Here is a 27647-nt window from a genome sequence, read left to right on the forward strand (position 1 = left end):
GGGACGAGGAGGAGGAGGAAGAGGAGGGGAGGAAGAACAGAGGGAGGAATAGGTGAGGGAGAATGAAGAGATAGTGGGGGGAATTGAATGTTGATGAATTAATTCTGAAAGCTGTGCGGCGGCTCTGCCCTTTTCTCTGAAAGTGAGCGTTCGCCCCCTCTCCCCTCATCTTTATTTCTTCGCATCTTGATAGAAGATACTCTTCCTCTGTTGCACGTCAAGATATATACGCCTTTCGACCCCGGCAGCGTTTCAACACGCCTCATGTATATTTCATCTTTCTCACTTTAACCCCCCATGCTCTTTGCACTCTTTTCTTATCGTTTGCCTCCACGCTTACACTCCCCCTCTCCCTGAAAATGCAGGTGTCACACATGGACACCGATATATACAGTGTAGCGAATGCAGAAATATAGAATATGCATGTGTGCATCGAGCAGCAAATATGCCTCTCACCAGGAAACAGAGACCGTCAGTGCATTTAGAAGCACAACATTGTCAGGCTGCAAGGCTCGCAGCTGGTAGTTAACAAAGGGGGTTGTTAAAGAGAGTGAAATAGAGAGATTAAAATACAGATACAAATAAAAGAGGGAGAGCGAAAGAGAAAGAGATTGGTTGTGGGGCCCCGAAGGGAATATAGAGAGAGCATCAAATGAAGGAGTTGACCCACCCGATAATCATTTACAATATCATCCCCCATTCACTCAAGGCAAAGCTGCCTAGTTCCCTCATTAGGCTCATCGTTAAAGCTACCAATTATTTTATTTGTCTGACTTTATTTCTTCTCTATCTTGTTCTTTTTCTCACACACACACACACACACACACACACACACACATACACACGACCGCTTTGCTTCCAAGAAGTCTTCAATGTGGTTAACAGAGGCAGTTTGCAACCACCACTCCATCACACACAAATAGGGAAGCACAATCACACCTATCTCTCTCTCTCTCACACACACACCCACACACACACACTCACATCCACACCCACAAGCTCCACCTGCTTCACTGATGGTTCTTCTGCTCTACACGCCTCCCCCCCCCCCGTTCTCATTGCTTCAACAAATGGTGCTTCCACCCAGTGTTTCCAGCACCTCATCCTCCGGCCGACTCCCTATTAACCGATGCTACCTAACAGCACCGCTCTCCTTGAGCGATGCTGTGCTCCCCGAGCCCTCAGCCCAACCTCCATCGCTCTGCTCTCACAGAGTGTAACAGGAGGGCAGCCGGCTGGTCGCGGCAGCACAACACGCAGAATCAAACAAGGTACCTGCTACACAAGTATGCAAGGAGAAAAAGGGTTGACATGCCTTGGGATGGTGCATTGCCCATGCTGCGACACGGACCGCTGCAGCTGAAAGTGATCGCGTTTCCTGTTCCCCCTCCTCTTTTTTTTCCCTCTCTCTCTCCTCCTCCCTCCTCCTGTCCCTCGCTTTCTGTTCTTCACAAAGCGCCGGGTCTCTCCTTCCTTGTGCCGGTCCCCGCGCTCCTATTCGTTCCTCTCCTTCTGCCGTCCTCCTTCCCCTTTGTCTCTCTCTCGCTCTGGCTTTCTCTTCCCCTCCGCTGGAAACCTCCTTCGCGAGATGGCTGTGGTCCAGCGGCGGCGGCGCTCCTGACAGCACTGCGCGTGTGTGACTGCGAGCACGTGCGTGAGTGTGTGTGTGTGTTGATGCGGATGTGTGTGAGGGAGAGGTTGAGCGGGAGAGCCTTGAGAGTGTGTGTGAGAGAAAGAGAGAGAGAGATATGGGCGTACTCTTCAGCAATATGAGCCGTGGTAGATTGTGCATGCCGGTGCAGGGATGCTCAGCACACAACCAAGAATGAAGCACACATTTTGCCCATGATAAATTCACACTCCCTCACCCACTCTCTCTCCCTCTCTCACTTGCTCTCTCCATGCCTTATTTCCTCCCCATTACTCATTATATTCTCTCTCTCTCTCTCTCTCGTTCTTTCTTAAAGACACAGGCGGCGCGCTGCATTGCTACACGCCTAGGGCACATCTCATGATATGGTAATAAAGGGGAGTCCAGGGACATGGTCCTGTGTGGGGCTAGGCAGCTGAGCAAGCAGGGGGGGGGAATGCTTTAAGCATCTACTGTACCAGGAACAGGGGGAGGGTGGGGGAGGTTGGTGGTGCAAGGAGGAGAGAGAAAGTGGAAGGGGAGAGAAAAGAGTGAACACTTGAAATATCCCCAGGTGACAACAACAGCTAATGACGAAGCCGTGTCGGGCCTTCAGGCGAGGTTGTAACAGATTGGCATGGCAAGCGGAGTGGCAGGTGAGACCGGCGAGGACGCCGCCAAAGGAGGGCAACCTCAGCATCCGTGTGCCCCCCCTCCCTCTCTAGATGTTTGTTTGTAAGCATAAATTATTGCTCTTGTGAATCCCGACCGACCATCACCTGCGCTCACCAACAATCACACTCCAGCAGTAGGTCAGAGTGCGGCGTTGAGTCAGCTGTTCGTGAATGCCCTTGAAACACAATGAGGAAAGATCCATACCGAGATCAATCATGTGCTATACTGTATCTATACAGTATACTGTATCTGAGAGAGGACAGAAAGGAGCTACAAGAGGCTCAGGGAAGCGAACAGATGTAAAACCCAAGATACATAGCGAGGGTCTGCGCTGTGTTGTGAATGAGAGAATCTTTCTGTAAAACAGAGAGGCTGTTCTTAGCTGTATAGCTCATCGGTGCTGATGAATTAAGAGAGCAAGGGGAGGGGAGAGAGAGGGAGAGAGAGAGAGAGAAAATAAAACGCCAGGAGATGGAGAGATAAAAGAGGATGGAGGTTCTCTTCATGAGGAGAGGGATGAATAATGTATGGTGGGGCTGCACATGACTTACACAGCACCACCGGCCCGTCCGTCATGTCCAGCCGGCTCGCAGGAAGAGGAAACATCAGCCTGTCAGCCGGCGCCGGTCCTCTTGAGCTTAAGAGCAAGTCGGCAAAACCTGCGACGGCAACAAAATGTACACGTTATATTCTTAAGTTGAGTGTTGAGGGTGAAGTTTAAAATACTCTTCCAGATGTCAGTGTCTACCCAAACAAAGACGCTACAAATATAAACACCCCTTTGTTTACAAGCGTCGTGGAATGCATCCCAGCTGATTCAAACCTATAGGTGATCCATGTAATCCCAATCGATTACATGTATCTATAATGGCGCGTGTCTGCTCCCGGTGAAAGCATTCATTCCCTTCGGGGAACGAGCTGCAGCTGTAAAGCCCACGATCCTCGAAGTGTGGAAGTATTTCAGACAGAGGCTCCATAAACTCTGCAACTGCTTTAGAAAGTGAACTACATCGTGAAAGCCCGAACGATGTTCTGAGTGCTGAAAAGAAAATCTCAAAATGTCTTGAATCAAATTAGATTTAATGTGGCAACAAGTTAGATTTAATTTCCCTTAAAGAGGGAAATTAAGTGTTTGCATGGGGCTAATAGGTTTCTTGATAAGTACCTTAATTACAGAATTGGAGGCTATGCTTGGGACAGTCTACTCCTCAAAGGTCGTAAATCTACAGGTATTTACTTACTGCACTTCTTTCTAAACCGGAACCCAATTTCCCCAACATCAGAAATGCTCTTCACTAATCGCATCATCTTGCGTCAGCACTCTTGCACTCTTGCAGTAATATGGCATTCAGTCACAGTTGAAGGAGCCGATGGCTCCGAGCTGCTTTGTCAACACTTTAAAAAGAGAAGCTTCTCTCAGAGACCGAAACCAATGATGCCTTCAGGTGATCCTGGTCAAAAAAGGTACTTGAGTGTTCCCAATCAAGTTTGTCTGATTCTGACTCTTTTATATTGCATATTCGCCGATACCTAAATCTGTTCACTTACAGCGAAAGATATGCAATGTTGATGAATATCTGGACATTGAAATAAACAAATAAGTGCAGCCTACGGACTTTGACACACTGTGTGGCAGTAAATTGCAGCAGAGGTCACATCCTGCTTATGTGCACTTTGACCTCTTTTGCTGGCGGACAACAAACCAACATGAAAAGGTTGCCGCCACCTACTGATCTGTTAGCTATGAGGCGGCTAACACAGCTAGACGGCAAAGAGCCGCGATTAACTTCGTAAGAATACCGAGAAGAAAATACATATTTAATACATCTGTAATGCAAGCAGGCTGAAAATATGAATAAATATGATCTTTTTTTAATCCCTAGCTTCCATTACTTACTTCATGCTGTGGCTCGCTCATTGGTCACATCCATGTCTGTTGACGTTGAGCATGTGCACTTGGCAAGCAATATATATGCCAATTTAGAATTTCATTACATCTCATATGCCATGCTGTGAGGCTGCATTTCATGCTATATAGCCAATAGCCAACAGGTCGAATAGATGATCGGCCCAAGGAGGAAATCGTTGTCATATTGAGATAATTGCTACAATCTGCAGCATTAAACAGCACATTACTGTCCGATACATAGTTTAGGAAAACGACACTGGAGACTGTGCGGTGCTGACGCTTTGCCCGTAGGCTTCTATAGTTTACCAAGAACAACGCTGCTCTTTGCAGAGGTACGACTTGCTGAGTAAGAAGCTTCTGTGGAGCCGATGAGCATGCTCTGCCACTGCTTTCTAATAAAATGACATCTGCTGTTTTATTGTTAGCTCCGGAGCTGACCGTATTGCAGCGTGAAAACAAAATCCTTTTTTTAGATATCATTTTTACAAGTTTTATATTCATGGTCTTGAAGCTATGGTTTGCTCGTCCCCGAGGACACGAAGGGACCCAGTTCATCCTGGTTGTCCTCCTTCTTTCTCTCCATCTCAGCTGTGAGAGCTCATCGACCCAGAAACACTTCAGCACAGTCTGTGGCACAATAGATCTGCCCTCGCTTCACTGGAATCTGGCCATCTGAGGTTATTAGAGGGAGGCAGGGGAGTTGGGAGGAATGTCAATGGCAGCGTGGCTTGGGCTCAGAGAGACAAGACAACCTGGCCGAGGTGTTCTTACTGTATGTGAGACAGCAAAGGTAACCGTCGACCAAATAATAAATAATTAGTCTTTATATTTAAAGCTGACGGTTTCAGTGGGTGGTCGTGGTTTTCATTTCAGGAGATATTTACACTTAGGTTCCCCTAAAGCAGTGGTTCTCAAACTGTGGGGCTCGCCCCTCTAGTGGGGCACAAGGGGAAATGCAGAAATACCTTATTGAGAACTTCACATATTACAAAAGTACACAGACATAAAACTAATAAATACACTGCAAAGTGCCTGTACCTTCGTGTTTACTTACGCCGTTAACAGGTTACGCCTGCGCGACGGACAAGATTCTTGGCGACTCGCCAGGTTCCACCTCCATGAGATCGGCTTTTCTGCTGTTGCCCTTCAAAACAAAAGCTCAACGTTGAGCATGAATTGAGAGTACAGGTTGCACGTTATTGTTGTTTTGAAAAGAGACGCAGTGTAAAACTCTTTATTGACAAATATTTGAACTTGTTTTGTTTAGTTTTTCACAGGTTGCACTTTTTATTATCTTGAAATTATATTTAGTGCAGCCCCAATAAGCAATTTGTTTGCCAAATATTATTTTTTACACATAGTTTTTTGTTCTTGTTTGATGGAGAAATCTGGCTTACTTGAAAGTGATTGTACTTGAAAAGCACAAATGGAGGAGTCACAAAAAGGGATTTCAATAAAAAAAAGTTTGAGAACCACTGTCCTATGGGGTCCTGGTTCTGTTTTGCTCTCCTCAAACCTCAAAGCGCGATGGCAAGGAGGAGGTGAAGTGCAACCGCCACCTCCCTCCTTGTCACCTCCCTCCTTGATGACCTTCGTTAAAGCATGATTGTGTGCTAAAAGTTTAAACATCGTTCTTTGGATCTGGGATCTGTTTACACCACAAGAACAAAAAGCAGCTGCGCCTCTTTTACTCATCTTATTTATTTTTTTTAAAGGACTCATTTGTGCCCCCCAAGAAAAAAGAACAAATTAAAAAGTTTGATTCCAGATGTTACTGCTTTCTGAAAGCAAAAATGTAAATGATTCAATCTTTATTTGATGGTAAACTTCATATCTTTGGGTTCTGGTCGCATAAAACCCCTAGTCTGTCTTTTTGTTATACATATTATGTTTAACATTATTCAAATTAAAATCTTTTGGCTTCCACCCATTATGAAAAAAACAAGATAATTGAGACAAACCTCGTCATGTTTACGATGTGTACTTCCAATTAATTTGTTTACTTGAGCAATAAGTTCTTAATAGATCGGCCTTTGTTCAAAGTAAGTATCGGAGAGAGAAAGGCGATATATTTGATATTTGACTCACCAGTGAAGAGTCCGAACGCACCACTTGGACCTGTAGAGGTCGTACAGGTGACACTCGTGCTTCTTAACCGGGCATCGAACAGTGGAGCCTCCTGAGTCGTCGTCCTGATCGCCGTCTTCCAGCGGGCGCTTCCTCTTCCTCGACTACGTTTGCACTGGAAGACAAAAACACAACAAATAAAACATTTACAAACATTTATTTAATCGTCTCGGATTGTTATTGAAAGGCTGCAGATAAAAATAGGAAAATATTGTCGATTAATTTGATTTAAGCGCTGAAGAAAAGTTGTTTTTAAAAGAATTGCCTCTGAACTCCAACTTATCAGATAATAAATGAGACATTACTTCCTATGTGGAGGTAAAATAAACAAATTTATCAGCACTTTAAAGTCATAAACAGAGCAGATAAATACTTCCACAGTCTGACTACTTGGATTAAAATGATATATATAAATAAATATCAGAACAAATGGATATTATTTGGAAAACTTTGAATTCATACTTGTTTATTATCTTCTTCCACAATATTTGATACCAATTCTATTCACATTTAATCCACCGAGAGACAATAATTTATCAATCTATCAGTTTGTTTTTTGCACAATACATCAAAAGCCCGGTGTGCACCAGGCCGGCGGTGATCCTGAGAGATGAAGGCGCGCGGATGCAGACGGCGGCCTCCTTGGTGACAGGATGGACGGTGTCCGGGCCGTAGACGTTGGCGAAGGACAGGTGGAGGTGCCGGCTTTTCCACAGACTCCGCTCCTCCACCCGGCCCCTGCAGGAAATAACAGAGGGGATTAGAGATGTTCTCTCTCTTGGTGTTGGTTCAGGACTTCTTTCTGCAGACTTTTAATGACATGCTTCTGGGTAACATTAAACTAATTTCTTCAAACGTTTTTGGATCAAAATTAATCACATTCGCACGAGAACTTTAGTCCTCTAGCATCAGAAATTAAATTAACACAAGTGCACCAATGTAAACTTGTATTTTATTTTGAATGTTAAAATGCACCATTTATGACTTAAAATCAAACCTACAGTGCTCCATGTTTGACAGGCTGGACGGATATAGGATTATGGGGTGGATGTATTTGTCTTCACATTAATTAATAGTATACATGCAAGTATGTTACAAAGAATGTGTATTTATACATCATTACTGTTGTTATTTGTTGCACTGAAAATGTTTAACTATTATTATTTTTATAAATACATAATTTTTTTATTTCAACTTTTTAATTACATTTTTATTTCTGACGTGATTTTTTGTGTGTAAATAACTAGACGTTATTGAGTCTTTTGAGTGAAGTCACTAGAATTCGGCCTCCCCTTCACTGCTAGGGTGTGTGTGAAGGGCGCTCAGTCGACACGATGCCAGCAGTGAGAGAGCTGTATTCTGGTTACGGCTCCAGGTGACTGTTAGCACGGCACCAGGGGTCAGCTCAACACAGGAGGGGGTGCTTCCCATTGGAGGAGTGCCATTTTGACTGAAGTTGTTAGCTTAGTGGACTCAATTACCGAATCTCCTCCGCGAACTGCCACCTTAACGTGGTGGAGGAGTTTGAGTGGCTCAGTGATCCCGAGAGCTATGTTGTCCGAGGCACCTAATTAATTTGCAGCGCTTTAAATAATAATAATAATGCATTTGATTTGTAACGCATTTTTCACTCAAAAGAATCTCAGAGTGCCACCGAGCCAGTAAATAGTTAAAACAAACTCTAATAAAAAAAGAAAATAGCTAAGCTGACAGTGATTTAACTGTCACAAAGTCAAAAACGCCTTCCTGAATAAAAAGGGTTTTAGGCCAGTCTTAAAAGAGTCCTGTGTCTGTGTTGCTCCTACGCGGTCAGGGAGCAAAAGGCCCGGTCACCCATCGTGCAGAGCTTGGTGTTGGGGACCCGGAGGAGCGAGCTGTTTGTGGAGCTGAGGGTGCGGGTGGAGGTTTGGGAAGTAATGAGTTCTTGTAGGTATGGAGGTGCATTTATGGGTGAGTAGTAGGACTATGTATGTATATATACATACATACATATACATACATATGTATATAGATAGATAGATGCATAGATAGATGTATATAGATGGAAGAAGTGTCACCCATAATCCCAACATAGATACAGTCAAACACAACACATCCATCATCTTTCAACTCTGCCCCTCGTAACATACCACATATGCATGGACAAGCACTAATGCACGCAGTTGCGTATGTGTAATTGTAACCTTCAGAAAACTACCCAATGACAATGTATGTGTAGAGCTACCAGTGCAGCATGTAGGTCTAGGTACAAAGGGAACCGGTGAGAGGTAATGTGAAGGTCAGGTCTAAATGTCCACAATGATGGATATCACTCCAATACACAGTGAGCCAAGACTTTTCCAATTATGTGACCAACATTTATCATGTAACCATTTTAAACGTTGCAGAAATTCAGCAGAGTTACTGCTACTAAAGCACTTTATATGTCATTTTGTCCAGTGGAGACGATGGAGAAAAATTGTTTATTGTAGCCAATGAGCCATATTCAGTCAACCAGCTCACAAAGAGCCATAATAAACATCTGCTATTAAACTGCATTAAACACAAAACTAGACACCAGATATAATGTGGAATCTATGATTGGCCAGCGTGTCGACTCCTCTGTGGCCATTCCTCTGCACCCCTTAGGTGGGGTGGGGTGGGGTACGAGGCTTAACTGAGAGACCTGCCAGCTTGCCCGGGTCAAAACAAATTTCACTTCAGGTTAGTAAATCTAGCAACTCACTCGCCCGATTGTGGTAGAGCTGAACTGGTCCCCGATCTTTTAGCGGTCCGATGACACGGCTAAGCGTCAACCAACTTAAGTTTTTTTATTTACTCTGTTCCGTCCCGTCTAAAGAAATGGTGTAAGCCAGTTCCCACTGCTATTTAACAACATAACTGCGGACTCTTAGTGAGACTCGTAGTGAGAACATAGCACAAGGGCTGAGCCCTTTTCGCTTCCCTCTTAAATCTGTTGAGGGTGGCACATGGGCAGTACTGATCGGACACTCACGAGAAAAAAAGTGGCGGGTTAAGACAAAGCTTGTGAGCCGAAGCGCAAGCAAGCACTTCAATTACTTTAGAAACAGTTTAATTTACTTAAATAAAGATTAAACAATGGTCATTGTTGTTTGCATACAAAGAAAATTAAAAAAATATTGCGTTTCAACGGCTCTCAACATGGCGACGCCCGAGCCAGCAGCGTGTAGCTAACGGTGCTAATAGCACAAACTCAATCAAACGCGCCGACAGAGCTAACGGGGTTCAACTGAGGGGGAACCAGGAAGATGGCTAGTGGCTGCTTCGCTTACCGAGGTGAAGCTGTCGGTCGGGACAACGTTATCAGTTGTAACCGCCGGATGAGAGCAGTGCAGTGGCGACCGTGAGCGAACCAGTGGGGCACAATCATGCACTAAAAACACGCCTGGCCGGCCCGGCAATGTCAACCAAGTGAGGAGGAGATAACAACACACACATAGAGGAGATCAACACAGATAACAAGTGGAGACCAATGTTTTGCCAGCGGTGTAATGCAACTATGTCCAGATCTGGGACGACATGTATCTACACATTAATAGTACAACATCTTAAGAGATTTAAGTTGACAGAATATAAGAAAACATTGTGATGCTGGTTTTGTTCAGATTAACTGATGCCACGAATTATAAATAGATTTAACGGTCCCACCTGACAAACAACATTGTTAATTCTGCCTTCATGTTCATGCATCAGTAAACATTATTAAAAGGGACATTCTGCTAGTTGCAATTTGCTGATATTACCACATACTTTTCCTTTAGTTAGATATTAAATGCAGGGCTTTTACTTGTAATTAGGTACTTTTACTTTACTTTAAATCATTTAAAAACAAGCAAGTAAAATAAATAAATTCACAATTGCTAAAAACTCAAATATAAGCAAGATAATAGCAGAAGCTAGCATACTGATGTTAGCCTTATAGCTCGCTAAGCTAACGTTAATTTGAACTGTTAACATAAAAGCATGAAGACGTCCACGTGAGTAATGTGACAAACACTTAACTTAGTGTGTTGTAATTAGGTACTTTTACTTTACTTTAAATCATTTAAAAACAAGCAAGTAAAATAAATTAATTCACAATTGCTAAAAACTCAAATATAAGCAAGATAATAGCAGAAGCTAGCATACTGATGTTAGCCTTATAGTTCGCTAAGCTAACGTTAATTTGAACTGTTAACATAAAAGCATGAAGACGTCCACGTGAGTAATGTGACAAACACTTAACTTAGTGTGTTGTAATTAGGTACTTTTACTTTACTTTAAATCATTTAAAAACAAGCAAGTAAAATAAATTAATTCACAATTGCTACAAACTCAAATATAAGGAAGATAATAGCAGAAGCTAGCATACTGATGTTAGCCTTATAGCTCGCTAAGCTAACGTTAATTTGAACTGTTAACATAAAAGCATGAAGACGTCCACGTGAGTAATGTGACAAACACTTAACTTAGTGTGTTGTAATTAGGTACTTTTACTTTACTTTAAATCATTTAAAAACAAGCAAGTAAAATAAATTAATTCACAATTGCTAAAAACTCAAATATAAGCAAGATAATAGCAGAAGCTAGCATACTGATGTTAGCCTTATAGCTCGCTAAGCTAACGTTAATTTGAACTGTTAACGTAAAAGCATGAAGACGTCCACGTGAGTAATGTGACAAACACTTAACTTAGTGTGTTGTAATTAGGTACTTTTACTTTACTTTAAATCATTTAAAAACAAGCAAGTAAAATAAATTAATTCACAATTGCTACAAACTCAAATATAAGGAAGATAATAGCAGAAGCTAGCATACTGATGTTAGCCTTATAGCTCGCTAAGCTAACGTTAATTTGAACTGTTAACATAAAAGCATGAAGACGTCCACGTGAGTAATGTGACAAACACTTAACTTAGTGTGTTGTAATTAGGTACTTTTACTTTACTTTAAATCATTTAAAAACAAGCAAGTAAAATAAATTAATTCACAATTGCTAAAAACTCAAATATAAGCAAGATAATAGCAGAAGCTAGCATACTGATGTTAGCCTTATAGCTCGCTAAGCTAACGTTAATTTGAACTGTTAACATAAAAGCATGAAGACGTCCACGTGAGTAATGTGACAAACACTTAACTTAGTGTGTTGTAATTAGGTACTTTTACTTTACTTTAAATCATTTAAAAACAAGCAAGTAAAATAAATTAATTCACAATTGCTACAAACTCAAATATAAGGAAGATAATAGCAGAGGCTGGCATACTGATGTTAGCCTTATAGCTCGCTAAGCTAACATTCATTTTAACTGTTAACAAACAAAGCGTGAAGACGTCCGCGTGAGTAATGTGACGAACACTTAACTTAGTGTGGTGAAAGTCCTCGTGCCCACTTGACCGTGGGTTTGATGCTGGTTTGAAGCTAACATGAGGGGTGAACGGAGATGGGGAGTGAATAAATGTTAGCAGGTGAGCTATACAGAGCATGAGTCCGAGTGGGGAGGTGTGTTAGATTTATGTTACGGGGTATACCGCATGTCAGGTGAGGGGTGACTTTTTTATATTTATATTTTTAAAAATCCAAACACTGTATGAAATATACAAAATCTGAAATAGTAATATTTTTCGACTGACATTTTATTAAAACAAAATTTGATAGCAAAAAAAACCCAGATTTAGACCCAATTCTAAATGGAAATAAATCGATCTATAAGCAAAGGGTTTGCATGGATCAATTCAACTGGACCCCAGGAATTTAAGGATTTAGTTCAATTTAGGAAGAAACTGTTTGTTTTTTTGCATTTGCAGTTTTGTATGAACAAAGACCACACCATTGGGAAGAATAATATTTGGTTTATTTATTTTTTGCAAAACCCAGGTAATTGAGACGCAGAGTGCAGGGTGAGAGGGGTGCTGATGTTGTCTGCATTGAAAGAGAGAGGGAGAGGGAGAGGGGGGAGATAAATTCAGTATTTTATTGGTCATATTAGATATTTTTTACATCCATATATAAAAATGTGTTCTCTGCATTTAACCCGTCTTTAGGTGCAGTGGGCTGCTGTGAAGCGCCCGGGGTGCAACTGGGGGTTCAGTGTCAGACGACCACTCTCCCCATGAGCTACAGCCGAGCTTGAAATAGAATTAAGAAGAGAGGAAGAAGTACAAGTACCTCAATATTATATATAAGTACAACACTAGAGGGAACGTACTGCGGATGGCGGTGGCGGCTCTTTGGGGTTTAGTGCCTTGCTCAAAGACACATTCATGTGGGAACCTGAGGAGGCAGAGATCAAATCACCAACCCTATGATTAATGTGTGAACTACTACACACTCACAAGTCGAATCAATTGTGTTCACACATTAATACCTCAACGAAAGGATGAAGGGAGTACAGTGAAATGTATATACACCGTGGTAATACATTTGATAGAGTCCAAACTAATACAATACAATGGTGTACTGCGTTTATTGGCAACGATTTATTCATATTTAATTATGTAGGGTTGTTATTTTTTTGTGCACACAGCAGACATCTTTCTCAAACTTGCAAGACCACAGAACCGTGATGAAATGACAGGGTTCTTGGCCTCAGCGTCACTCCACTGCCAATCAACTGGACAAATCCTGTGTTTCCATGGCGATGTGAACTACTAGAGATGACTTGCCTTTATGGAAAGGTGCAGTCACGGGTGAACTCTTTTTTTCCTTTGCCGTGTGTGGGTGGATGGACAGGATTTAAAATACCGGCTCGGCCACCGGCGCACTGCTGAGCACCTTCTGTGGCTTCTGCAAAGCCAAGTAATAAAACTACGTTGCACGCGCTTGTGGATGCAAGATGTTCCAGAGAAAAAGAACAGATCGACCTGCACTGTTGCAGTAAAAGGGACCACATATTTATATTAACACGCATAAAAACCCAGTGTTTTGGTCATTTATTCTCCTCAACATTTACCCCAATTTGTAAAACTGATAAGAGACGACGGAAGACCTTTATGTGGGACTACTTCTTCTTCTTCTTCTCCCTCCCACCTTTTTACAAGTCGTTACCAATGTCCCTCTGATTGATCTTCACGTGGATCGTTGATGCAGCTGGTCGATGGAGAACAATGGAGCTGAGCCTCCGCTCCCCTGGGATGGAGGTCATTGCTGCTGGAAGAAGTACACTTATTTAAGTAAAAGGAGCACTACAACAATGTCAAAGTATTCCACTACAAGGAAAAGCTGTATTCCTAAAACCACGACAGCGGATTTGTTTCATGGATGTAATACTCGACCTTGAAACTGCACCCAAGTACAAGTACATGAGTAAATGTACTTGATTCCTTTGCACCACGGGAGGTCACGGAGAAATACTAACAATTTGAGTGCAAAATGGGGTGCTGAAAAATCGACATCATGATGGGGTGAGCGGAGGGTTAATGTGCTGTAAAGTCACACATCAAGGTGAGATTCAGGGTAAAGCAGCGAACACCTGCTGACAGAGGTCAAGTGTAGCGCAGTGTGTGTGTGTGGGGTGTGGGGGGGGAGTGTGATTCCACATATCCTATTAGAATTATTTCAGGTCATTTCAGCTTTATTTGACGCGTGAGAGAGTGAGGGAGATTATAGCAGGAGGGATGTGATGGTGAATGTGTTGAAGCAGTGAAAGGGATTCAGATCCACGGCTCAAAGCAGGATCTTTCAAATATAAATATATGACCAGATCAGGTCATGGAGCATTGTTGTAATTCCAATATAAAAGGGCAACCTTAAGCTGCTGCAAGGTGAGGGATGATGTGCCTACAGGGAAGTGATCGTAGGATGCCTCTGTTCAATCCAAGAGCCTCGGCAAAATAAAAGACTGTGTCCCCAGAATGTTTGCTCCTATCTGGACGGAAACCTGCATCACCTACATCACAGTCTTGTCTCCATGCTCACCCTTCTCCATGACTACTCAGTTGCTCTCTATAAATACATAAGGTGCTGTTTCCAAGGTAACAACTCTATGGAGAATTGGCCACCTGAAATCTAGATGGGAGGGGGGGGGGAGGGGGGCAGGGGGGGGGGGGAAAGGGCAAGCAGCGGTCTGCTGGCTATGCGATTATTAGGAAAAGACCGTGCAGCTCTGTGGCCCCATCAGTCCTCATTAGCCCAACATGTCATCCTACAAGCTATACCTTAGACCTGAGAGAGAGAGAGAGAGAGAGAGAGAGAAATAGAGAGAGGGGGGTGTCTAAAAATGACTCCCATTAGTATCTGGTGTAATATTCCTGGTCTACCTTGCATATGTTGCCTTCATCATCTGTATTGATAGTAACTGTGTCAATAAAGAGCTGTCCAATCTACCATGTGCATGATAGTATATTATTAAAATAACTAGTATAGCACTACTTTTCTGGTATATGCCTTTTCCTCTTTTGGTTGCTTTATTTTGAAAGTATATCCCTCGCTGCTTCTCCTCTCAAATTACTTTAGAATCATAACTGTTTGCCGCCCTCCAGTGGTTACAGTCAAGAAATGCAAGACAACATTACATTTGTGCATAAAATATATACATATATAAATAAATGTATGTAATCTAATTGTTTACAACATTTTATTAATGTATTTATGTTAGAAATGTAGAGCCTTGTCGAGGCAAGTTGCTTGAGTGAAGAAGTTAAATGATCATCATTCTATAGAGGTATATTTATATAAATTGTATCTGTAAAAATAACCCTGATATCAAACACTATATGTAATACACTCCAATAAACATTGTGGAACAAATACACTCTTTGTGAATCTTTAATTGGATCTCGTTTGACATACTTAGTGGCGGACAGAACATGAGGAACATGAGGATGTAACATCTCTGCACTACTGGAGAGATGATGGTGGGAAACAGAACATCTTCCCTTTGGTTTTGCACGGTCGAAGCAGAATGACTACGATGTTACTGCTGAAATTACCCTCAGAGAAACTAATCATCACAGTTAGTTCACCAAAGGAAGAATGAAATGAAGAGTGAGAGGATGACGACGTGTAAATACTCGACTTTTAAAAAGCTACAGATGCTGCCAGATTATCGTCTCACTTCAAAACAAACGTTCTCATGAACAATCGCAATGTGACGGTGGATTTATCGATATATAACAAAGACAGAACTCTTATTGGAAACACCTGAGGACAGATGTGGGTTGTTTTACTGAGCAGGAAAACAAGACCCGAAAAGGAAACTTACATCTTCGATAATGTCGACAACATTAAGAAAAGAAAAGATGGCTGATTAAACCTAAACTCAAAATTTAACAAGCTTAACAAAATAAAAAATATATAGAGAATTTCACTCTTAAGTATCTGCACAGTGACAAAAGTATTTTCCTAAATTCAAAATGCATTGAGCCCCAATGTCACGTTTCTTTTTTTATGTGAACTTTACTATAAAATAATTTTAAAGGATTATCTGTCAAGGCATTTATAATAAATGTTTTAGTCGAACTTTGGGAGGGGTTATTGTCCACGGGGTCGTTGCAAACGCTGACGGATTAACCGCGTGTTGTGCAAATTAAGGTTACATAATATAAATAAGTGCAGGGGACGCGCCCTAGCCACATGCGGGGGCGGGGGGGCGGGCGGGGGGGGGGGGGGGGGGGGGGGGGGAACTGCTCCGTCGATCTCAGCGAAGCACAATTTTGATCGAGAGCACGTTTAGAAAACACGGCAGGCAGCGGCCTCACGAGCATTGCACTCAAAAGACTGCATACCCTAAAGTAAACCAGTGTGCGTCAGCAGTAACATAAAAACAATTTAATAAATCAGAAAACAGAATCAAAGAAGTACAGACACTAGAAAATAAGACGACTAGTACATGCAAAGAAAAACTCCATTTGGATGCAGCTGAAACCCGCACAGCACCGCGAGGACGCACCTCCATACATGTAAACATACACTCTTTTTATTGGCTTTTTGACACCCAGTCATGGTGGATCTTTGTATAAAACACAAGGCCACCTGAAAAAAAAAAAGAAAAGTATACAGTTATAAAAGAGGGATAACTTGGGGTGGGACTGAATTAATTTTAATTTAAAAAAGCTGGAGACATTTTTTTACGGAATGGTGGAAAATATAGAGTATAAAGCATCTAGTGTTCACTGCAACAGTCGGAACTTAAATGCCCCAAAAAGCATAATTTTCCAAAGAATCTGTACCGATCTGGGACGTCATGAGCAGACGTAAAAACCTGAGTGAAACAGGACTCAACCTCCCGGGTCACTCCTTCCTTTGTGGAGACCAGCGGTTCTGGATGTGCCAACACCGGAGGAATAAGGTGCATGAACGTTACCACAACATGGCTGCTCCCTCTCACGTTCACCCATCCAAAAGTACACACTCCCACAGGACGCTGATGCTTGGGAGCACTGGCCAAAAGGTCAAAGGCTTCAGAGGAAAGAGAGGAAAGGAGAGAAGGAGACCAGGATCAGTGCAGTCTACCGTCACACTGCAGACAGAGGTGACAGGCGGGAGGCGGAGGGACGGATCATTTGGATTTCTTGAGCTGGGCGGAGAGCCAGTCGAGACCCTCGTAGAGACCGTTTCCACCCGTGGCGCACGTGGCCTGGATGTACCAGGAACGCAAGCGCAGGGTTTGCAGACCCAGCTTTTCTGTGACCTCAGCTGCGTTCATGGCGTTGGGAAGGTCCTGAAAGAGCAGCAAGCACAACACTAGATGAACAACAAGAGAACAGAGCAACCGGTATTCCCCCGTTAGCATTAGTAACAGGCCACCTGTTAGAGGCCACCTGCAATCAGCCATTGCTTCATTAGTATCATGAGCATACGACTGATCCCATATACTGGATTTGTATCAGCGCTCATTGCAATATTGCAAATTTATAAAAACAAATAGAATCAGTACTTGTATGTAGATCCAGGCTAATGCTATACAGATTATTATATTTACCTGAATATTGATTAAATATGTATAGATGTAATATCTGACACCATGTGGCCGACTAAGGCTCAAACAACTTATTTTTCAGAAGTTACTAAAAGACATAAATATATTACGTTTATGAACTCAGATTATTGACATCATATGACAGTTTAACAGAGAGTACGACTTCTGAAACTGACGAGGCGCTAAAGAGAAGACCCATCCCTTGATCATAGATCAATGGCTGATTGATCGTCAATAGGTGTCCGGTTCTCCCAATAATAATCAACCCACCTGTTTGTTGGCCAACACGAGCAGCGCCGCGTCATTCAGCTCCTCCTCCGCCAGCATTCGCATCAGCTCATCCTTCGCCTCACCGATCCGCTCCCGGTCATTACTGTCCACGACAAAGATGATGCCTGAAAAGGGAAAACAGGTGAGCTTTGTATGAAGGAAGAGGATGAAGGTCTCCAACCAACAGTGGGCTTGAATACCAGACTTTGACCGGCTACGTTGGGAAGTCTCTCACCGTCTGTGTTCTGGAAGTAATGCCTCCAGAGCGGCCTGATCTTGTCCTGACCGCCGACATCCCACACTGTAAAACTGATGTTCTTGTACGACACCGTCTCGACATTAAAACCTGTGGAAGGAAGGGAAGAACAAAGGAGGTTTGTCATCTTGGCATTGGGGAGTGACAACTCGCGAGGACGAAGAAGAGGAGGAGAGCGCTCACCGATGGTGGGGATTGTGGTAACAACTTCTCCCAGTTTGAGCTTGTACAGGATGGTGGTCTTTCCAGCAGCATCCAGTCCTACCATCAGGATCCTCATTTCCTTCTTGCCAAACATGCCTTTAAACAAGCTGGCAAAACCCCCCATCTTGGCTCAACTGCAGAAGGGAAAGCAATAACGACGTGGTCAGGTCTCTATGAAATATAAAATATGGATGCAACCCTGTAAACCAGGACAGAGGGATCATTAATTAAGAATAAATTAACCTTTAGACACTGATGCTGCCGTTTGGCTGACCTGAGGATTTTGCACAAGCTACCTGATATAAATATTGAAGGTCCTGATTTAAAAAAACGCTGAGTTTGTAAGATTAAATTATTGATGCGATCCACTCGAGAAGACGAATCACTCTGCTGCAACAACGAATACACCCGGCTGCACAGCGCCGGTACAGAGTAAAAGGATCTTTGGGTGCAGTGAGAAAATTAAATTTGGGCTCGTTATCAAGTTGCTCACTTAATTATGGCCTGCTGCCACCACGTCTGTCAGCTCATTACCAAGCTACCGATGGCGAGTGCCGAGGTAACTATTGAATATTACATCAATTAATGTCCAGATACGGTTTACATTTTATTCAATAATTCTACTTCTCTCCAGGGTTTTTGCAGGGTTCACCAAGTCTTTGTTAAAGGGACATTTCACCCCCAAAAATCAAAAATACATATTTATACCTGTCGTGCTATTTATCGGTCTAGATTGTTTTGGTGCGAGCCGTCTAGTTTTGGAGGCATCAGCCTCAGAGATGTCTGCCTTCTCTCCAATATCATGGAACTACATGGCGCCCAAAAGATACATTTGACAAACTCAAAAGCTTTGACTCTTAACAGTAATCATGACCAAGTTACTCAAATTAATCCACAGACCTTGTTGTGAGCAGTTTGGTATGTTTCATATGGATTATCTTTTTGATTTGGGGGTGAACTGTGCCTTTAAGACGTTTAAAGACCTTTTTTTTAAATACCACAAATATACAACACTTCGGATAGAAGAAGAATTTCCGATAACACAATCAATTACAGCATTGCAGAGTCAACTTGGATGCGCAGCAGAAAAGCAATTGTTGGATCGGCAAAATAAAAATGACTACTTCCCGTTTGTTCAGTTTTTGCAAAAGAAAATGATTTAAAAAAAAAAGACATTGTGTACTTTTAATGACATAACCTTCTGAAGAGGGTACTGAATGTTATACCTTTTAAAAGAAACTCAGTCTCTCTCCTGCATGCTCACCTCACTCTCTGGTTTTACCTTGTTATGTAGGAGAGTACTAAAAGACAAGTGTCTATCACCAAATTTAAAATGTCAGAAAACATCAATTATTCAATTATTTTAGTATTTAACGCAATTTATTTGCGTAATTGTAAACAATGATTATCAAAACAGTTCTGTTGATCAAGTAGTTGATCAGCTTTGTCCACCAGGCTGTTTTAGACTCCTCTGTCTTACTGCTGCTAATACAGAAAGATAGTTTTTTATTTTATATATATATATATATATATATATATATATATATATATATATATATCTGGTCTCAAATGTTGTCTATATTTTAGTCACTTTATTATCTGTTATGCCAACAGGAAATGAACCCCCAACATACATTCCACAAGTAGTCCAGTGAGTGCTGTAAATCCTGTTTCTACTTTCCTCAGCCAATCACCTGCTGGTATCTGATTAGACGCTGTTCCAGAGCCCGCCCTCTTCAGCTGCAGCCTGAACACAGCTGGGCAGAACAAGCCGAGGCACGATGTCCATAGATGTCAACAGACAGCGTGTCCTCCTACTTATGTGGCCTCAACTTTAATCTCCTGCTGCCATAATCATGTGGAATCAATCAGCTACTGTGTCCAAATAGTTCATTGTGGGTAATCAATTAATAATTGGAGTAATTAATTACAGGTACAATAAGTAAGGTTCACATGGATCTCCCATCTGGCCGGGCAGGGGAGAGCGGGAGGTGGACAGGATGAGGTAAAGATTAGGAGACTTAAACATGGTCCCTCTCTGGGCAGGTGTCCTTAAAGGCGCGTTTTGTCTGTACACTCATTGCCTCATGTCTAGAGTGTAAAGGGAACCGTTCAAGGCCTGATGTGCACCAAATAACATGCCGGTTTCAGCCTTGGCTTTATACCAATAGAAATGGAGCACCTTTGGCTGGACAATACAAAACAAATGGACTGCAAATATATGATGGGGGTTTGAAAATTGCTCACATTGTGTTGATTCAGATACTGACTAATGCAAGATCCGAACAAACATATTCATGTTGCTCAACGAGGGTTAAGCCGGTGCTGTTTATTAGCTGCTCCTTTAAAGTAAACAGGAATGTCAGGTTCAGGCTTTCGCTAAACAACATGCCGAAGTGTCATTTGAGGTTTTGGGATCATTATAGATAATTAGTTCCTGACGTAGTTCCGGTCGACGCCTGAGATATTTATATAACGTGAATTTATAGTCAAATAAAATGTTTAAAAAAACATAATGCATCTTGTGTTTTTGTCCTGAAGCTCAGCCCCATAAATCAAAAACACTGACGTGAGACTTGTTAGCTGACGTTAGAAGTGACGTTACGTTCGCCCGTTACGTTCGCCGGCTACGCCACTAACGTAACGTTAGTGTGACGTCACTCATTTAAAGCGGTGGCGACGTTAGAAAAGTTGGAAACTGCGAGCGAGATACTTTTTCTTTCTTTTTTTATAAAAAAAGGACGTAACGTTAAATTAGAGATTCACGTTCACAACTCGTGGAAGAAAACTCCGTCAACGAAGACTAAATTAATTATTCAAGGATAAAAAAGCCTTGAAAAAAAAGAAAGAAAAAAAAAAAGAAAGAAACTTCCGAGCGAAACTTTCACTTTAACGTTAAGGGGTCGCGGATTCACAGCAAACTAACGACGTTCACGTGTTTTTTAAATCTCCAGTTTTATTTAAATAAAACTAATGATCTCTATGCCACACTGATGTCACATGTTTATGAATAATAGTCGTACCTTCACTGCGCTTCTCAGTCCGCCTTCCTTCCTGGTCCTGTTCAGCTGCAATGAGGCTTTTTCCGGTGGCATCGCCCTCTGGTTCCTGTCCACTGTGGATATCGGGATTAACATTAAAATTGTGATCGTGCAAAATCAATATCCGTTTGAATCAGCACCGTTCTTCTTAAATACGGAGAACATAAAGTAATGTCCCGAACAATGTGCCTTTAAATAATACTTTTAATCACTCACTTCATACAGTCAGGGCGTTTGACCTAATTAGAGGAGTTTGGGTAAAACATGTTGAAAGTTAAGTCATATAGCTGCTCTACAGCATTGTATTAAAGTTAAAATGTGCTTATGGTGGTCTAGTTGTATTAAATCGTTTTGCGATGATCTATCGGGGGAGATGAGGGGAAGAGAGAGAGAGAGAGATACTTAATTATGGTTGCCTTCACCAACGCGTCACAAAGATAAAATGTAAGATATGTGTGGCACGTGCCATTGAGGACTTTCTGAACCGGATATGTGTTGGATGTGGGTGATTAATAAAGTGCTGCGGGTTCCTCCTGAACACACATGCGTTGCTTCCTTTGTTCCCTGAACCAAACCACCGGGTCTATTTTGTAGTGATTCTTCACAATGTTTAGACATTTTTATCAATCAATCAATCAAAAATAATCTATAATCTCAAACATTAAAAAAAAAAGTACATTGATGTTCAAAGATGTGATTTCTGTTTTGAATCCACTAGATGGGGCTACATCCATGGTTGTTTTTTCTCTGAAGGACCAATGAAGATTGAAAGTGCGCGGAGTGATACCTATACTTTATGAACATGAAGTGTGTGTCCTTTAATCTTTGGCTTTTTGGATTTTTAAAAAACTTTTTCTCTTGAAAACTGTGCTTGTTTGCTAGATTGTTGGATTGTGCTACTTTATTGCAATGATTATAATGCAATAGCTTATTGTTGTGGATATCTCCATGGTCAAGGACACTTCCGCGTGCAGGTGTGCTGTCCTTGCGGGCTAAACGGGGGCTCTGGTGGATCGAGCTGCAGGTTTTGGTTCGACGTGAGCATCCTGGTGACGGGGTACCCGGCTGTACTCGACATCACAGCAGGTAAACGCCGTCGTGTTGCAGCCTCGTCCACCTGGGTGGCGTTACTTACAGTGGGAGGGAACATACAGTAACAATATTGAGGGAATCCAATGAGGATGCAGCAAGATGATGCGCCCCCCTCCCCGTGCCTTCCCCTCGCCCCCAAAGGGCCCTGCCTCCCAGCGGACCAGTGGGCCCAAACGCACCGGATTTGAGAGTCTGTGTGCGCGTGGGGTCGCTTAAAGAGATGCGCCGACCAGACGGCACAGACTTTCTCCGTTGAAGAATCAGCGAGATGAAGAGCAGCGCCAACCCGGCACCATGCGCTCCAGGCTCCCACGGACCGCCTGCCTATTGCGCCTCGCTGCGCTCTGCATCCTCCTCTCGCACACTGCAGCATATTTTGGGTCAGCCGATTTTTACTTTGTTTCACTTGCTTGATTCACTTTGTTGTTTTAACCCCCAAAGAGGGCATCAAAACGGCGCGCACTATACCCGCTCTCGCCAAATTACGCACGCGTAATTGTGCGCAAACTATTGAAGTGCATTGCCATTGCGTTGCTCGAATCCACTACGGGTTTTTTGCAAATTGTCGTGATAATCTGTTGCAATAAACAATAATCATCACCGGTGGTAATTTAAAGATGCATCTCGAACAAGTTCATCTTAATCACGTGGCTTTACTGCGCGTTTTTTCCCCTGGATTTGTTAAACTGCCGTTCATTTGATAATTGTTTATTGTTTAGATATTATCATCAGCCAGTAAAACTCCAATTTAAATAATATTTTTTTTTCATTTACTGACGGAGTAAATTAACAGGTTCAGATGGCAGGACTGAGTAAAAGGAGTAAAACAAAGTCTACAAATTATTTTGAAAACAAATGTAAAACAAAATCAAAGCCTATAACTTGTATGCAACTCCCCGGATTTACCATGTCTCATATGTTCGTTTTCCTTCTTCTTTTCCTTTCCACTCCAAGGCTGACAGGTCGGGAGCCCTTAGTGTTTTTACCCGGTCCGTTTTCAAATGAAGCTCCGACGGGCAAGGCCCACCTGAAGCAGTGCGAGCAGATGACTCTGACCCGGCGGCAGAAGAGGCTGTGTCGCCGGGAGCCGGGTCTGGCCGAGACGCTGCGGGACTCGGTGCGCCTCAGCCTCCTGGAGTGTCGGTATCAGTTCAGGAACGAGCGCTGGAACTGCAGCCTGGACGGCCGGGGAAGCCTTCTGAAGAGAGGTGAGCCCGAACCGGCATCCAGTCAGGCGTTTACGTGTTCTTTTATCTTATTATATTAATGTACTTCAAATGAGACAGGGTTTTCTTTTAACCTCCATCGCTCACTTAGATGACAAGTGTCTATGAGCAGGACAACAATGTGATACATTTGCTCGTGGCAACATACCAATTTATCTCAAATCCGAGTTATTATCTGCAACAACAAAAGTAGCGAGAGAGAGAGAGGGGGGGGGGGGGGGGGGGGGGGGGGGGGCACAATTGTTTCTTTCTTTTTGGGGCCAAGACATGGAGGCACTTATCAAATATGATTGATGTCTATCTTTAATAACTTATTTATACTGATAGTGTATTATTATTAATGGGGCGATGCACAGAGATGTGATGAAATGTATCCGAAGTTACATTTTCATATAAAACCATGGAATATATCACAACAATTATCAGTGTTTTTATTTGGTTACGTCTTTAAGAATAGAAATGTAAACAAAATAATCAGTAGTTTGTGGGCTGTTGCGGCCACACGCTTTATATAACAACTTTAAACGGTTTTAGTCGTGCTGCGTCCGGAGAGATTGCTGGTTTACTTTTTTATATTTATTAGATATTTATAGTTTTTTCGCATATATGAGCAACTGTTTCACCAAAGCATTCAGGACACTAGGTGACTAAATCAGACTAACAGACTCAATTCTTTTATTCTGTTTTACTAAAGAAGTCCCTCGACTTGATACAACCACTAAAAAAAGGTTTTCTAAAAGTTGTGTACTTTAATACTTTTTTAATGACCTGATACAACCATTGATTATAGCTTCACTTGAGAAGAAAAATATATATATAATAAATCACCATATTGGATAACGCTCAAGTCCCTGCAGGTCTGCTGTGCACAGAAAATGCTTTATGCATATGGATATCAGTGTGGGGGAGAACATGAACAGGTCAGCATGGAGGTAATGAGGGAGTAGAAAGCCAAGAAATGTGGTGCGGTGGAGTGCGCTCGGGCCCTGTGGTTATTTTTATCTCGGGAAAGCGCCCATTCCCAGAGGAAAAGGGTGGCACGATTACCCACTTTCATCTGGGGAAAATCCTTCCTAGTCAAAATAATAATTAATTGGATCAAAATATACGGTGGTGACGGCTCCGGGCGAAAGCGAATAACAGTGCTTAACCGAAAAGGAAAAGGTCAGAAGAGGAATTATGACACGAGAAAACTTGCAGAATAATATTGAGGTCGTAAACCTTGACGACGTAATGAGCTCTTTGTAAACATGTTGGCTTAAGGTCTTATTCAGTTTCACCAAAGAGATGTTTCTGGTGGTAAACTATGATTTAATCCCTTAAGATATACCGTTTGGGTTTTGATTGGCACAAATAGCATTTAAACCAATCTAAATGTGTCTTTTTTTTAAAAACCAACCGATGTGCATTTTAATTTGCTTACACAAATTGCCCATTACATCGATCCCCAGCGTTCAAGGAGACGGCCTTCCTGCTGGCCGTGTCCTCGGCGGCGCTGACCCATGCACTCGCCAAAGCGTGCAGCTCGGGCCGAATGGAGAGGTGCACGTGCGACGACTCCCCCGGCATCCAGCACCGAGAAGCGTGGCAGTGGGGGGTCTGCGGTGACAACTTGAAATACAGCACCAAGTTCCTCAAGAAGTTCCTCGGCCAAAAGAAGGTCAGCAAGGACCTGAGGGCTCAAGTCGACGCCCAGAACATCAACGTCGGAATTCGGGTGAGTGTGAACAAAAAGTGCGGAGCAGAAATATCACAGCCAACCCCCCCGATAAACATCATCTGTACCTTAGCCACCATTATCTCAATTAGTTGGGCTGCAATTTTACATAATAATTACACACTCCCGCGCCATCAGAGGGTACAGAATTGTAATCCTCACCTGCATATTTCTCCCAGTGCCCGCCAGACAAACGCCCCCTTATTTGTTGCCCTTGGTGGATAACGCGGAGGCAGAGGGTGAGGCGGCGTAGCGGGGAGACAGGGCGGCGGTGGGATCGCTGGAGCCAGGTGTTCTCAGACATGATAAAGCTTGCTGTGTGGGCCTACACAGAAAATTAAAGGTCTCATGTCGGAGAGAACGATTATAAACGTGGCCCCTTTTTAATATACGAGCAAGCGTTTTTTTCTTCTTCTCCTTCCACTTACTGGATCCCTGTGCTCATCCGCCTAATGTTCATAAGCGCCACTGTGTGTAGCTCTGAGACGGGCAGAGGGCCCCCCCCCCGGGGGTCCTACTCCTGCAGCTCACACCTTTCTGGGTCGAGACGGTGGAGACAAAAAGAAAAGGCACAACAAAAAGAAAAGAAAACAGGAAGAAGCCGAAGGAAGCAATCTTATCTCATCTTCCACCGAAGTTAAATGTTTTCATCGCTTTATGTGTCCGAGAGGAGACCAGCGATCCGGGTTAAACAAAAACATGAAGTGGTCGGCGGCCCCCCTCGCCTCTCGGTAATGGTGCTCTGAAGCCCCTGAGGGGTTCATACCTGCAAAGGGAGGAACTGAGCAGCACTTCTCAACCCAGAAGTACCCTCTGGCTCCCACTGTGTGACCTGTCTCTGGCCCCCGCCAAGACAGCGGCTCTCAGGCTGAGTGATCGCGCTCTCATCACTGACCATCCAGCTTGGTGAACTATTCACCTAAAATCAGGGGCCACCGCTGCTAAAAAAACACGCACAAAAAACGCCGCTACAAATCTGTTTCTTTGGCACTTCTTTGCACAGAAATTCTTATCAATGTTTTCCATGAGCAGGCATGTACAAAGAACAGGGTGGAGAGATTCCACTGTCTGCACCGTTTGTCACCTCTGCCTCGGGCTTTAGGAAGGAGAGACAGGCGAGGAGCAGACAGGAGCTAGTTTCAACACATTGAGAAGAAGGAGAGAAGAAAAAAAAGACATTTTGCAAGAGCTGTCCAAGTGAGAAATGTGCGGTAAATGAAATATGACATTCTGAACAGTCCCCCTCGATCCATTATGTCAAAATTGTTGACTGAGGTGGACTCAAGGCACACTATCCGCAGACCACCACCCCTCACCTCCTACCCAGCCTGCAGGAAACTGTCTCACTCGGTCCAGATAGATCTCCCAGATAAGAGGCCGGGTAATGAATCAAACAAGGACTGACACTTTTTGTTTCCCCCACTCCCTCCTTTGCACCCCCACCCCAACCCCCTCCCATCTCAGGCGGTGAAGAGCGGTCTGAAAACCACCTGCAAGTGTCACGGCGTCTCCGGCTCCTGCGCCGTACGGACTTGCTGGAAGCAGCTGTCTCCTTTCCACGACACGGGGCGGCTGCTGAAGTACAGGTACGACACCGCGGTGCGAGTGCTGAGCGTCACCAACGCGGCCACCGGGGAGACGGAGCTCGCCGGGCCCCGCCGCCACGGCCAGAGCCTCCGCACCACCGACCTGGTCCACCTGGAGGACTCCCCCAGCTTCTGCAGGCCCTCGCGCTACTCCCCGGGTACGGGCGGCCGATCGTGCGCCAAAGACACCAGCTGTCAGAGCCTGTGCTGCGGACGCGGCTACAACACCGCCGTGCGCCTCACCAGCCTGTCCTGCCACTGCCAGGTGCGCTGGTGCTGCCACGTGGAGTGCCAGACGTGTGTGAGAGAGGAGGAGGTGTACACCTGCAAAAACACATAGCGGAAAAAAAGAAAATGTAGGCCGTGTGCAAAGACTTGATCCATTGGACATACTGGCTGAACTCTAAACAGCAAACACACTGAGGGGTCTCCCCTCAGAGGACGAGCTCCGTTCTCACCTGCATGTTATTCGGGGAGGAATACACGACGTGTAACATTGTAATATTGCTGGTTATCTGCTAGCAGCTCACTGTAGGTGAGGATGTTTTTAAACCACTCTGCTTTCCCTCTCGCTGGATGCACTGAAATCCCACTGCTGTGGGCCGGAGGGAAATGAGCCCTTCGAACAGGTACTGGACCGGACTGGATGTCGGCCTCCCCGCCCCAGGGGAGCTCCGGCAGTGACCCTGTTGTGTTGGCCTGTTTCCACTTGACTATTTATTGTATCAGTCATTGTGTCTGTTGTACTGCTGCTTTATACTTTAACCTTCTTGTTATTGCCACTGAGGCTAAAAATGGCCTTAAAAGGAATCCACCTGTCTGTCTTTTTCCGTCTGCTGTGGAGACATTTTAGGAGTTCATCTCTGATTAAACAAGCACTTACTGTAAGTTGCTCTTGCTACATATGATGCAAAGTTCATAATTAATCACAGACACTAGGAGAAGAATATATTTAGGTCTAAATATATACATTTAAACAGAATGGCTTGAGGGGTGCA

General features: G+C 43.4%; 2 protein-coding genes across 3 annotated transcripts; one reads left to right on the forward strand and one right to left on the reverse strand.

Moving 5' to 3' along the window:
• Positions 1-15091: 15091 nt before the first annotated feature.
• On the reverse strand, positions 15092-21121 carry arf2a (ADP-ribosylation factor 2a). Of its 2 annotated transcripts, XM_034539146.1 has the most exons (6): positions 21011-21108; positions 17967-18121; positions 17763-17873; positions 17528-17652; positions 16792-16999; positions 16093-16311 (listed from the first exon to the last, which is right to left on the reverse strand). In XM_034539146.1, exons 2-5 carry the CDS (start codon positions 18109-18111, stop codon positions 16838-16840), a joined length of 543 nt encoding a protein of 180 aa, XP_034395037.1. In that variant the 5' UTR covers positions 18112-18121; positions 21011-21108; the 3' UTR covers positions 16093-16311; positions 16792-16837. The 2 variants fall into 2 exon arrangements, with proteins under 2 accessions (XP_034395036.1, XP_034395037.1); XM_034539145.1 differs by having other exon boundaries at positions 15092-16999; positions 21011-21121.
• Positions 21122-22337: 1216 nt separating this feature from the next.
• Positions 22338-26989, forward strand: wnt9b (wingless-type MMTV integration site family, member 9B). The gene is made up of 4 exons (XM_034539841.1): positions 22338-22500; positions 23075-23328; positions 24798-25063; positions 26528-26989. Exons 1-4 carry the CDS (start codon positions 22415-22417, stop codon positions 26987-26989), a joined length of 1068 nt encoding a protein of 355 aa, XP_034395732.1. The 5' UTR covers positions 22338-22414.
• The last annotated feature ends 658 nt before the right edge of the window (positions 26990-27647 follow it).

This window comes from Cyclopterus lumpus, chromosome 8 (assembly GCF_009769545.1).
Source record: "Cyclopterus lumpus isolate fCycLum1 chromosome 8, fCycLum1.pri, whole genome shotgun sequence".
NCBI lineage: Eukaryota > Metazoa > Chordata > Actinopteri > Perciformes > Cyclopteridae > Cyclopterus > Cyclopterus lumpus.

What these genes read in the sequence shown, in the direction of transcription:
- arf2a (XM_034539145.1), bottom strand. Translation starts at nt 18,111, where the DNA reads ATGGGGGGTTTTGCCAGCTTGTTTAAAGGCATGTTTGGCAAGAAGGAA. An exon ending in TACCACAATCCCCACCATCG is followed by an intron (nt 17,874 to 17,966) that starts GTGAGCGCTCTC and finishes TTCCTTCCACAG; the next exon opens with GTTTTAATGTCGAGACGGTG. An exon ending in TCGTGTTGGCCAACAAACAG is followed by an intron (nt 17,000 to 17,527) that starts GTGGGTTGATTA and finishes CTGCTCTTTCAG; the next exon opens with GACCTTCCCAACGCCATGAA.
- wnt9b (XM_034539841.1), top strand. Translation starts at nt 22,415, where the DNA reads ATGCGCTCCAGGCTCCCACGGACCGCCTGCCTATTGCGCCTCGCTGCG. An exon ending in CACACTGCAGCATATTTTGG is followed by an intron (nt 22,501 to 23,074) that starts GTCAGCCGATTT and finishes TTCCACTCCAAG; the next exon opens with GCTGACAGGTCGGGAGCCCT. An exon ending in GGGAAGCCTTCTGAAGAGAG is followed by an intron (nt 23,329 to 24,797) that starts GTGAGCCCGAAC and finishes ATCGATCCCCAG; the next exon opens with CGTTCAAGGAGACGGCCTTC.